A 12,977-nucleotide genomic window follows, 5' to 3' on the forward strand; every position below is an offset into this window, starting at 1 on the left:
GAAATCATTTCACCTAAGTATACTATGTTTCCGGGATATTCATGGGATAAACTCCCGATCTCTTTCATGCGATAAACTCCACATTGACATAGCACTGGACCCTTCAAGCAGATGGGCTGAGCAGGCTGCGGCAGCCTGTCACCTGGGGGTGCCTCATGCGATGCTAGGGCTGACCAAAATGGCTCATCTTTTCATGGAAAAGGCTCATCATTCAAGAGTGCTCTTTCTTCTCTCTCTCTCTCTCTCTCTCTCTCCCTTTTCTTAGATCTTGGAGACCCTTGGAGACCCACTGAAAGAAAGAAGTGGGCAGCAGGAACTTCAATCTACTTCCTCTGATACATGTAGTCCAGGAAACCTTCTGCTGCCAACTTTTTTCTTTCAGGGAGTCTCAAAGGTGCAACAAGACTGATCCTACAGACTAACAGGGCTATATTTTTGCATCCTTGCTTTAGATGTCAGAGGGAGGCTGAAGGCAGAGAGCGAGAGAGCCTGATCTGGCTGGCCCCCACTTAGGCTGGCCTTACCTGCATGCCTAGCCTTTGACAGCCTCCTCCTCTGGGGAGAGGAGGAGGAGGAGGAAGAGGAGGAGGAGGCGTTGGCAGGTGAGCAGCTCCCCTCCCTTTGAGCCATGCCAGACTTTGCCCAGCCAGCGAGGGATGGAAATCCAGGCGATCGGTCCTTCCTCCGTACTGTGTAGTAGGCGATCGGGGCTTTTGCCTGCCTCCCTCCCGTCCTCCCTGAGACCCCTCTGATGTTGCATTGGAGGAAGAGAGAGAGAGAGAGGAAGAAAGAAAGAAGGGAAGGCGAGGAAGAGGGTGCCATTGCAACATCGCCTCCCGATCCTTTGCAAGAGGATTGAAAGGGAGGGAAAAGAAAGAAAAGCAAAGATGATCAGCTGGCCACCTTTCCAGCCTTGGCGACTTTTCTGACAGCCAAAGAAGACAACTCCCAGCCTCCACAATCAGAAAGAAGCCTGGATCACATTTTGGAGAGGTTCCTCTTCAAGGGAAGCCTGATCAGGAAGATTTTGATTCTCTTTCTTCATCTTCTTCTTTTTGTTTTTCCTTGAAGCTGTTTTGTTTTTGCTTCCTTGTCTTCTTCCTTCCTTCTTTCCTTCCTTCCTTCGTTTTTCTTTCTTGTTTTCTTTCCCTTCTTGGGCTGCCAATGGATCTGTCTCAGTGTTGAAAGCTTTTCCAATGACAGCTCCTGGTGCTCTCTGCTCTGGCTTGGAAGACTCAGGTAAGGCAAAAAAGGACTGCAGCTCCCAGCATCCTCAAGAGAGTGGGTTACCTTCAATGCAGGGGAGTTATGTCCTGGATGTCAAGGTACCTACAAGTGGAGGACAGTCCAGGAAAAAAAAGATGTAGGGCATGAGCAAAGGAAAAAGCTCTAAACACTCATATAGACCTGTCAAAAAAGATAATGCATGCTGCTTAAGTCCTGCTCAGAATGGAGGACCTTTTGGCCCCCTTCCTGGAGGGAAGGTAGAAATGGAGGACAGGTGCTGGGGAAAAAATAAGACCCTTGGCCGCCCTGCCTTTCTTGGGCCAAACAAAATTACACAGGGAAGGGAAGACAAGCTGGGCAAGGCTTTGGAGGTTTTGCACCAGCCCAAGCTGCAAAGCAGCTCTTCCAAGCCTTGCTTGCAAAGGGGGATGGAAGGAGGGCTTGAAAGTGGGCCTCCAAGGGACCAGAGTTATGGGGAATGCTTAGGAAGGAAAAGGAATGGATACACAGAGTGTGTGTGAATGTGTGTGAGAGATCAGCATAAGAACCTAGAGATCAGCACAAGAACCTAAATCAGCTGGCCATCTGTCAGGGATGCTTTGATTGAGATTTCCTGCATGGGCGGGGGTTGGACTGGATGGCCCTTGTGGTCCCATCCAAGTCTATGATTCTATGATTCTATTTTAACCTTTACTTCAAACTTTAGCTTCACTTGCTAGGCTCTTTTGAAAGTTCAGGGGTGATCTGAACGTTCCTTTGCTTAGTACAAGTCAGCCCCCCATATTCACAGATTCTTTTATCCATGGATTCAAGCATCCACAGCTTGGAAAATATTTTTAAACTGTATACATTCCAAAAGGCTTGATTTTTGCCATTTTATAGAAGGGGCACCGTTTTACTATGCCATTGTCTTTGGTGGAACTTGGGCACCCCCCCCCCCCCCACCCTTTCTCTTTAATTTCTCGGAGAGTGGTGGAGTCTCCTTCCTTGGAGGTCTTTAAGGAGAGGCTGGATGGCCACCTATTGGGGGGTGCTTTAATTGAGAGTTCCTGCATGGCAGGGGGTTAGACTGGATGGCCCTTGAGGTCTCTTCCAACTCTATGATTCTTTGACGATGGTGACGACGACGATGATGATGATGCACTTGTCTTCAGACATCAGGACAGTTCATTTTTGGAATGTGGAAAGGGGAGAGTTTGTCTCATGGGATGTTTTGTTGGTAGGGTGGAAGGAATCAGAAGGCTGTAAAGGATAGCTGCCTGTTTAGATGTGCACACACACTAACACACACACACACACACAATGTGGAGAAAGAGGAAGAAAGAGATGTAAAATACACAAAAGTGAACAGCAGGGAGAACAAGTATTTATAGATCAGATAAGTATATCACATACACAGAGAAATGAAATGAAGCAGCATCCTGCTGCGAACAACTATGTTTTCCTATTTTTCAGTTAATTATGTTTCCCTTTTGAGTTAAAAAAAAAGTTGCATTTGATCCCAATAGATTTTCCTTTCCCTCATTGAAAGGTGCAGTTTACTGAGATCATGTCAGTAATAATATTATTAACAGTGTTACGATCATATCATGAGCACCATCATCATCATCATATCTAGTACACTGTGAGAGAAAGAACAAGAGTAGTAATTATGGTGGTGATGCTACCAATAGTGTTTTTGCTTGCACTTGACCCACACCAAGGTGGCTCTTCATCCTGAACATCTTCCAACAATGGGTCACTTCTCTGAGTCTCTTTGTAGGGGAAGCCCAACCTCCATGCAAATGAAAGGGTCCTTTTAGCATGAGAAAAGAGGTTCCTTTGGGCTTGGGAGTCTTTTCTCCCTTCCTTTGGGTGCGGGCCGGTGTTATGGGTAGGTGGTGGTAGGGAATGATGTACAGATGATTGGATTATTAGATATAAAATGCTATCTTGTCATTGGCTGACGGAGGAGTGTGCCCGAAGTTTCATTAATCTGGCAATGTGAAATGCAGCAGAAGGTGTTGTTAAAAGAACTGGACAATTCAGACACAGCAAAGCCTTGAAAAATCTGGCAATTCTCAAAGGCTTCAAGGCAGGGGTGTTAAACTTGTGAAATTTAGGGATATCTCATACACACAGAGAGAGAGAGTTATACAAGCCATTGGGAGAATGCTAGCTACAGTTATAGAAAAACACTGCTCCAGAGTGATACCGAGCAATGACATGTGTCACTCATCACTGGCAAGCGGAGATCTCTTGTTTCTATCATGCGATGTACTTCAGAATTTTGATTTAGTTTGATTTCTGAAAAGAGCATCTTTATCCCTTTCTCTGCTACCTTTAAAATCCAGTCTAAGCTTACAAATAGTCTTTAGGTGCTGAAGACAAGAAAAGTGTGTGTACGTGTGTGTGTGTGTGGGGGGGGGGGAAATCTGGGAGTCAGAAGAACATGATTCTGAGAAACAATTACTTTGGTCAGCAGACAACATTACAATTAAGAATTAATGACCTTAGAAGATAAAAACGATCCAGTCCCTACCAGAGAGGTATTAGACTTGCTGGGTTGTGAAGGAAGAATCTCTTTAAAATGCACCCTGGTGCAGATTGTCAAGTTATTAGTTACAATGTGCTTTACAATGTCTTGCCCAAATTAGTTTTTCTCTGCATGCAGTAAGACTCTGTAAAGGTTGTGAGTTGCAACCTTCACATGCAAAAGACACTTGCAGCTGGGATTCTCGGTGTGCCTAGTCAACAGGCAGCAATAACATGTGCTGGCCTGGGATGCAACCGTCATGTTGCTGTGCTCTGGGGTGGTTTAACTCTTGAAAATAAATCAGTTGCCTTCCAATGATCAGTCAAATCAGTTGCCTAATAATGTGGTACAGTTGAAACAGTTGCCTGACAATGTTGTGCAGTCAATCTGATACCAAAAACAAAGCAAGAAAACCTATAGCTCTTTTTACTGAAGTTATAAGTAACCCCCCCCCCCCCCAAAATAGCTTTTCAAGGTATAAATAGCAGAGATTTCTTAGCTTTTGTTGTAATACTGTTCTGTGGAACTTTAAAGACCAACACATTTGTTGTGACAGGAGCTTTCAAAGGCTCAAGCCTACCTCCAGCAGAAGCACTTAGGCTTTTGTTAACTATAACAAAAATTAATGAGAATTTCATGCATACGTTTGAATTATTAAAAGTTAATGTAGAAGCAGACGTCCTTTTTTTGTGTGTGGCTCCCCTTTATGTGCTCTTTGTTATATGACAACTGCAGCCTGGAGGAAGAGACGGGAAGGTATATGTACCCCACCAGTGTGCCCCTTCCAACATGATCCAGAAGCAAAATGGTATCTGAGGGGAAACAAGATGGTTTGGCTTGCTGTGGATTGCTAATTCTTGTCTAACCTTTCCTTTAGAGAATGGCCATGGTCTCTGCAATGTCCTGGGTCCTGTATTTGTGGATAAGTGCCTGTGCCATGCTGCTCTGTCAGGGCTCCCTTCACCATACATTTCAGCAGCATCACCTGCACAGACCAGGTAGGACCAGTCACATGGTGGATATTATCAGATGAAGTCGCTTTGTCATTTGGAAAGAGAACTGAGATGAATGGATACATGTATGAGTTAGTATGTGTTATGTATTATGAGTATGCCTTTTTCTCTGTGGGAAATTCTGTTTTATATCTGAAGTTATATAAGTTATCATCCTGTATGGCGCCATCATTAACTTAATAATTAATCACCTGGTGTGGAAACACACTACCTGTTTGGGGCTTTGTATGTGTCCGTATATGTGATTTGGTTGGTTTTCTCATAGTGTAAAGGAGGGTCACCATGGGAAACCTATTTAGATAATAATTTAATCATTTCCCCATTATACCAGTGTTTGTGTGAGTGGAAAGAGAATACAGTAAGCCTTTATTTTCCTGTGGAAAAATCGTAGAGTTATGTAACTTAGGATGACTCTGATTTGCTTTACATTTGCCAATTTAGGGACAGGTTTCCCTCCCCCTACACATATACTTATTAAAGATCAGTTCTTGCATACAGAAGAGCCTGCTTGCCCACATTAGCTGGGGGTGGAGAGAAAATGTAGCATATTGTGTCCAAGTGGAAAGGCTTGGAGAAAAAAGAAAGAAAGAAAGAAAACAGAGCCATGCATTAAATGACTGCAATATGCATAATGTATTCAAGAACATGGTGTGTGAGTGGGGGTGGCTAGGGGCAAAACAACCTTTAATGAAGTTACAGCACAATTTACTCAAAAGTACACACACAGACACAGACATTGTGTTCAGTGGGATTTACTTCCGGGTATGTGTGCCTAAGGCTATGGCCAAACCAACTCCTTTGAAGCCCTTCTATCCTCAGGAAGCTATTTATTCTTCTTACAATACTTGCAGTTGGCATTAATAACAGCAGGATTTGTCAAAGACTGCTCTTTGTGGGTTTTGGAGGTGTGTGCCATTGTGATAACATGAACAATATTTCTGATGTTGTGCTATGCAATCATTTCAATGATGCTCAATGGCTGAAGGAGCATAATTTTTTTGAGTGTCGGTAACAGAAATTGATTAAAGTAAAAGTGAGTCTAAGGCATTTCATTAGGTTGCCATATTTCAAGTGGAGATCAACAGTGTACTATTTCAAGGCTGACTGTTCCTTTTGGAACTTGCTCCATGAGTTTACTATTCAGGACATATCCAGGAAGTGGGCATTTGTAACAGTGCAAACAAATAAATTTTACAAACAAGAGATAGCTACAATCTGTATCTCCTCAGATGAAATGATGAAATTTTAATGTGTCATGTAATATTCTCATATTTGGTAACATGGATGGATACAATCATGAGATCACACACCATAAACCTTATGAATGCTGCTATAACTCTAAGAGTTGGTGGATTCAGTTTTTAAGTCTTAAGAGTTTTTAATCTACAGGAAATAAAGTAATAGCCTAAGAATCTGACTTTACAAAAGTCTTAATGAATGGATGGAATGATTAAGACAAGAATTTTATTCTTATAGTTATGCTCATATGACCATAATGCCTGTGGATCCCAGTGATTTGCACATTGAGACTCAAACTTTCATAAAATGTGTATATTGTGTTGCTTTCTTGTTGCCATTTTAATTGTTAGCAGCAGAACAGTTTGTATGTGTTCCTTTGGAAGTCATTAAGAAAAGCATACAAACGCACCTACAGAAACAGAAAGGAGCTAGAATGTCTGTCTATGAAATGACACGAGTGGCAGCACAATGGATAAACAAGCCCCTAAATAAATAAATAGTCAAAAGGAAAATCTAATCTCATTTTTGCCCAATCAGTTGAAACAAGTGACATGATGAGAAAAAATGAGGGATAGACATTCTGGTGGTTTGCAGCATTTGCCTAAGATTGAAAAATCACCTTCTTTATGAAGCTAGAAGAGCGTGACACAGGGCGCATACAAAGTACCGGAGAAATGGGAAATATGACATATCTTTCACAGGGGCTGTGATACAGACTGAGTGAAGGGTTTACAGCTGCCTCATCACCTGCTTAGGAACTGCAGGACTTTTCCTCTTGTGAGACTTTCCAAAGCAGCCAGTCTGTACCCTACATGAGTAAGATTGATGGTGTTCTGATCCAAGGCAGCCAATTCCAGGCTCTCAAGAAATAATCCACTTCTTTGACAGATGAGTGGAATTTGACAGGAATGTAACACCATAGATTCAGTTTGTCCTATCTGGATAGGGCAAGACACCGAGGGTGCTTTAGGAAATTAACACGTAGAGGTTTCCTTCCCTTCCTTCCTGTTTTTTTTTTTTGGGGGGGGGGAGTTGTTTGTCAGGAGATGAAAAATATACATATTGTGTATATATACTGTATGTATCTGTACATTTGTGGTCTGATGTAGAATGTAAGTGTACATTAAAAGGAATGAAAATGTGTTAACGATAAAAAGGAACAGGGCTTTTAAAATATTCAGCTCTAGTCCCTAAGTAATTTGCTATTTTACATATTTATATTATCAGGAATGCATCATTTACTTTAAGATAGCCACTTTGAGTTAGCCACTGTTTATGGGAGATTTAAAATAAGTGAATAAAAATGGGGTGGGGAGATGAATCAATGCACAATTTTTTAATTTAACATGGTTGTTTTTAGAAGGCTTCTTCTGTATTTTTTAAGAAGGAAAAAATGGTTGTAATTCATTGTCTAGCATTCTTCCATCACAATCACCATGCCATCCCGACACTTCATAATCATTCCTGAGGTCCTTAATTTGTATGAGATAAGAGGCCTTCCAAACAATTGCACTTGGCTGGTGCAGGAAAATGAAAGAAGACAGGATTTTCTTGGTCCATGGCATCCTTGTTTTCATCAGTCAAATATCTTCTTTAAAGACCAGGACAGAGCATGGTGGGTATAGGGATTGTTTTCTTCTTGGATTGTATTGTATCTTTGATGTATTTTACTGTTGTAACCTGCCTGGATTCTCTGTGATAGGGCGGGCTAGAAATAAATCTTTATTATTATTATTATTATTATTATTATTATTATTAAATATCATACCATTTGGTGGAATTATATCTATTGCTCTTGGACCTAGCTTTAAATGAAGCTGTGTAGAGGTATCATTTCTTTAACCAAACATTTTGCATGGAGATTTTGAAACAAAGAAACAGAGTTTCAAGGTTTTTCATTCCATGGTTATGTTTCAAACATAGGCTCCTGCAAAATAAGCTAGGATGTGGTGTACACATGATGTTACTTTCCATTTTTGGAACCACAGCACTCTATTTTTTGCTTGGTCCATTTCAAGCCATCTAGCATACTGTTTCTGCACAGTAGTGGCTGCTATTGAACTGGAGTGATAAAGTTTATGGCAAGGAAGGGTAGTTCGAGGGAGTATGTCATCATGGGCATTATTTGTGCAGATTGATTATAGTGCAGCTTTCAGACCATGTATTCCTGCTCTAAATAGCTGTGGCTTCATAGTGTTAGTGATATGAAAAGGTTCAAATGCCTGTGGGTACTCATCATGCATTTGTTTTCTTTGCCCAATTGGCACCAATATCTTCTTACTTCCTGTCTGCTGCACAGTTCTTTTCAGTATTATATGAATCAATAGGAATGGAAAGAGATGAAACAATAAAAGTCCAGCTTGAGAGCAGGTTGCATATAAGCAAACTGTACCTGTGCATATTGACAGTCATTTCCTGCAAATTTCCATAGATTCATGGAAAGCAGCAGAGAGCTTTGTTGCCACCTTGGTGTAAGTTATCCACATGCTGTGTAACATTAAACTGAAATATCTTTCTGTTTAGCTATTGTCTTACTATAAAAGAGGGATGCTTGCAGACTCTGGATAGGGCAAATAATTATCCAGTATAGAACCAAAATGTAATGCATACTGCCCCTCAACTTGTGGAGAATAGCTTAGTAACTGAACCCTCAGGGGTGAGAAGCATAATGGGATTCCTGAGTATGGCCATGGCTGCCATCTTCTCAGTTATAGGAGGGGACTGGGCACTGGGTAAAGAGCAGCAGGAGATCTGGTTTGGCTGAAGGCCTAGAGCAATCCCCCAGCCTGGTCAGTGCTCCTTAGCCAGTTACACTGGTTGATTTATCTCAATTCTTTGGTTTTAAACTGTTTACAATCTGTTTTAACATGTTATTCATGTTTAATATGCATTTCGTTCATTTAAATTATTTTTATGGTTTTAAGCTACTTTAACTTCCCCAAGATCTTTTGATATAGGGTGGGACAGAAATATAATATTAGGATAAGACTACATTCCTGCTTGGAGTCACATACTGCTCCAATTGTTCCCCTCTATAAAATTTGCACTTTGAAATGTATGCTACAGTTCTTAGTTCAAAAAACATTTCAAAATGCTCTGGGAAAAGCACATCCTGAGAGAAACTGTATTTAAAACATTAGATATGTACAGAAATACAAAAAAGTCATGTTATTTTTTTAAAGAAAAATCGCAGATGACTATAGAAATGAAGCAGAAAAATCTTATGAGTAAACAGTTTCATGTGACATGAATCAGGAAAAGACCAGTTCATCCATCCAGGTTGGGGAATATATTACTGATTGACTGATTGATGATATTGCTATGTCACATCATAACATCAAGTTCTTGGTGTAGCTGAACAGAAACAAACTTATAAATACAAACTATCACAAAATCAAAGGCACTTGAATACAGCAGAAAATAAAAGTGGGAGGAACCCCCATCATCAAAGCACAGATCTTAGAACTGAGAAGCCCAGGCTGTAATAGGGTATTGAAAAGGCCTGAGTGAATAGAAAGGCATTCACTTGGCCTTCAAAAGACCACAGGGACAGTACCAGACAAATGTCTTAGAGGAGGCTGTTCCATAATTGGGAAACCATCACCAGAAAATACCTCCCCCTCCCGTACTGGTTACCTGTCTCATTTCATCCAAAGCAAGGCCCCTGAACATGATCTTAACATAAACAGGCTATGGGTTAAAACTGGAGTAAAGCAAAAACTGGAACTAAGTGAAACATTAACAGAATTCTTTCCAAATCGTCCACTTTGTTTCTCTAAAGGATACTCACAGAATCAAGTATGAAGATTTCATAGATGCCAACCACAGATGCTGGTGAAACGTCAGGAAGAAACTCTTCTAGAACATGGCCACATAGCCCGAAAAACCCAGAAAAAACTATGGATGCTAGCCATGAAAGCCTTCGACTTCACTATGGAGATTTCCATTACAGAATATTCTCCTGGTTATAGAAGAGCAGGGCAGGCATTAGAACAGCATCTTTGGGCAGGTGTCAGGGTTCCCAGAAAGTCCCTAGAAGTTATGTCATCTATCCATCCATCAGCAGTGATGTTAGCCCAGCTCCCATACTCAAAAGGTAAATGGATTTAGGAACAGCCTTCTGTAATGACACACAATACCCGATAGCTCTGCTAATTAAAATGACAAGTGGCTCACAACCATTCATTGATGATCTCAGAAGTGGTGTTGCAGCCTCCAAGTGTCAGCAGTAGTATAAACCAACATGTGGGGATGATCCTGGCTCCTCTAAACTCTGGATTTGGGACTTTATCATGCTGATCTGCTGTCCTGCCACAATCGTGCTACTTTAAGAATAGAAGCAGACTGACTTGGTGATCCATGATTGTCTGATCTATTTTCCACCCTGCTGAACACTGCCTTTGGGAGGAGGTGTGGGAATAAGCAATCCCGGCTGTCATCCACTTCTGAAGCCAGCTGCTATGTGAATGTACAGCTCCTCTTCCTCCTGAAGGAGGGCTGTACTTTTCTTGATTTAATTCATCTGTGTTACAATGTTTATCTCCCCCTGCCCCTACTATCTTGAGTAGAATGACCTAGCATCATCATCTACTAATAAGTCATGTCATGGTTTCTAGTGAGAGTTCAAGCTTGATTTGCTCTTGGGTCCATTAATTATCATTTTGGCAGTCTGTGGTAGACAGAGAACTCTCTTCCAACACACATTTCAAATGGGTTGATGTTCTTCTCAACTGTCCAGATTTCATAACTGTACACAGAAATCAGAAATATTATGGTGTGGATGAACCTGACTTTTTTTTAATGATGTATCTTTACACATGAGAACCGTAGCTGCTTCCTTCAAGGCTGTCCTTCCAAGTCTCAGTCTTCTGATTTCAGACTGCAGTCTTCACAAATTGCAAACTTTGTGGCAATACTGGGTAACAAAACTATGATAGCAGTTGTCTTGTTGCATGAACCTTTGAATCTTGGAAATACACTTGTCCCTACACATTTGCTAGGGTTAGCAGCACAGGACCCCTGTGAATGTGGAAAAACCGCAAATAACAAAAAACACTATGTTTTTACCTGAGAGAATACCTCTCTATGAATCTCTAGGTCCTCCAATACAACTCCGTGGTCAACATCTGTCAGTCACTGACCATAGAATTGTGCTGGAGGTGCTACAAATGCCTGGTGGACAGTTCTCTCTAGAAATCTCTAGGATCTTCAGTGTGACTTTAGGTTAAAGTTGACCATAGAGTTGCACTGGAGGACTTAGATATTCCTAGAGAGAATTTATTAATAAAATCTGTGAATAATCAAATCTGCAAAAGTCAAAGCCGCAAATGTCGAGGGACAAGTGGATTGGATGGGTTGTTTCCATCTTTTTGATCAGTCAGTCTGTCCTTCTGTGCTTGTGTGGGTGTGTGAATTTCTACATAAAGGGAAAAGACATAGGTTTTGGGCAGAGATATTTTGTGTCTTTTTTAGAAAACTTGACAGTAAAAAAAGCAGGGCTTATTTCTACTGGAAATCTCATGAGACAAGCTGTTTTGTGAAAAACAAGTAACTTAGCAGGATTTCCAGTCCTTAGGCATGTCCCAGATATTATATAAGGAGGACAGTATGGACATAATTATAATTTAATAACACATAATATTTCATGTTATTTTCATATAATTGCTTTCACTATATGAAAACTACAAAGAAGGCAATGGACTTGGTCTTTAAGCTGTTGCAAATTGCTTTAGCCCTCTTTCAAAACATCTCCTTTTTCAATATTCTGAGTATAGAGCATATGAAAGAAACAATATTTAGGAGATCTTTAGGCAATCTTCATTTCCACATGGAAATGTTTCATAAAATATTACCAAGAGTGAAGGCGATGCTCTACAATACTAAGATGAAAAACCACAGGTGGCTCTGATACAATGGGGGGAAAGCATGAAACTACTGTGGTCATACAAAGGACCTTTTAATAGCTACAGCGGAAAATGCAGGGAATGGAAATGAGAATGATGTCACTGAAGATATATGTAAAGCAACTGAACAAGCATGTTAAACCAGTAGCAGAAAGGAAAAAGCAAATCGACAAAGGACTGACAACTATCAAGGGATATATAAGAAATAAAGGCACAAGGAACATGAAGGGAAATGTAAGCCTTACTAAAACTGGATAAACTAAAAGGACAAATGGTTTTAATTTCTTTGCTTCAGTCCCAAATAAAATAACACAGCAGCATTCTACAAACAACACTGAAATATCACAGTGATCATTGTTCAGAATTCAAAATTGTTGATGTTTACTTAAGGCTGCTAACTCCTGATGCCAAAAAGTGCTGGGTGGAAACTAGGCCACAGAGCAAAGCTGTGAAAGAATGTCTGTGGTTCCCTGGAAGGTGCCATGCAATTGTGAAATCTTCCTCTACATGCTGTTAATGATGGTCACTAATTTAGATAACTATGTGGCAAACAGCAAACTTCTTCAAAGAGAAGCCTTTTGGATCCATAAACTGTCATTAAGTAAACCTTATGGTTTAAATGATCATTTAGGCTTATCTTTTTTAAGACCTGCAAATTGGGGCAAGCTGCTGTTTTGCTAGTTAAAGTGGAGACTTGCACCTAGCTCTTTCCTCTTGCCTGAAGCTTAGCCTGCCAAAACTGGAGAATATACCCATGCCTCCCACCTGGAGACGACTTCTGAAAACTGGAGACTCAGTTCCAGGCCCTGAGGTTTGGCAACCCTACCATCAGTTCCTTTTGTTATATCAGCATTGCACAAGGATAGTGCATGTCCTCACACTAAGCCAGAGAGTCCATCTGGGAAAGGGTTGAAACAACTTCAAAGAAAAACAAAAACAAAACAAAACCATATGAACTTTTTTAAAAAATCACCACACAAACTCCAAACTCTTCATCTCCAGTATTCCTCACCCTTTTGTCTCCTCACTTGCACACCCAGAGGCATACCATAATCCCTTAAAACCTTGGTCTGTGCCCTG

General features: G+C 40.8%; 1 protein-coding gene across 2 annotated transcripts in view; it reads left to right on the forward strand.

Annotated features, from left to right (window-relative positions):
* Positions 1-393: 393 nt before the first annotated feature.
* TAFA1 (TAFA chemokine like family member 1) overlaps positions 394-12,977 on the forward strand; it is a 451,916-nt gene continuing 439,332 nt past the window's right edge. For both annotated transcript variants that reach the window (XM_089519267.1, XM_089519276.1), the window contains exons 1-2: positions 394-1,239; positions 4,620-4,740. In XM_089519267.1, coding sequence (XP_089375393.1) covers positions 4,623-4,740 — 118 coding nt within the window. In that variant the 5' untranslated portion in view covers positions 394-1,239; positions 4,620-4,622. The remainder of the gene's footprint in view (positions 1,240-4,619; positions 4,741-12,977) is intronic.

This window comes from Sceloporus occidentalis, unplaced genomic scaffold (genome assembly GCF_023333645.1).
Source record: "Sceloporus occidentalis isolate IW3139 unplaced genomic scaffold, rSceOcc1.0.p SCAF_1, whole genome shotgun sequence".
Lineage (NCBI taxonomy): Eukaryota > Metazoa > Chordata > Lepidosauria > Squamata > Phrynosomatidae > Sceloporus > Sceloporus occidentalis.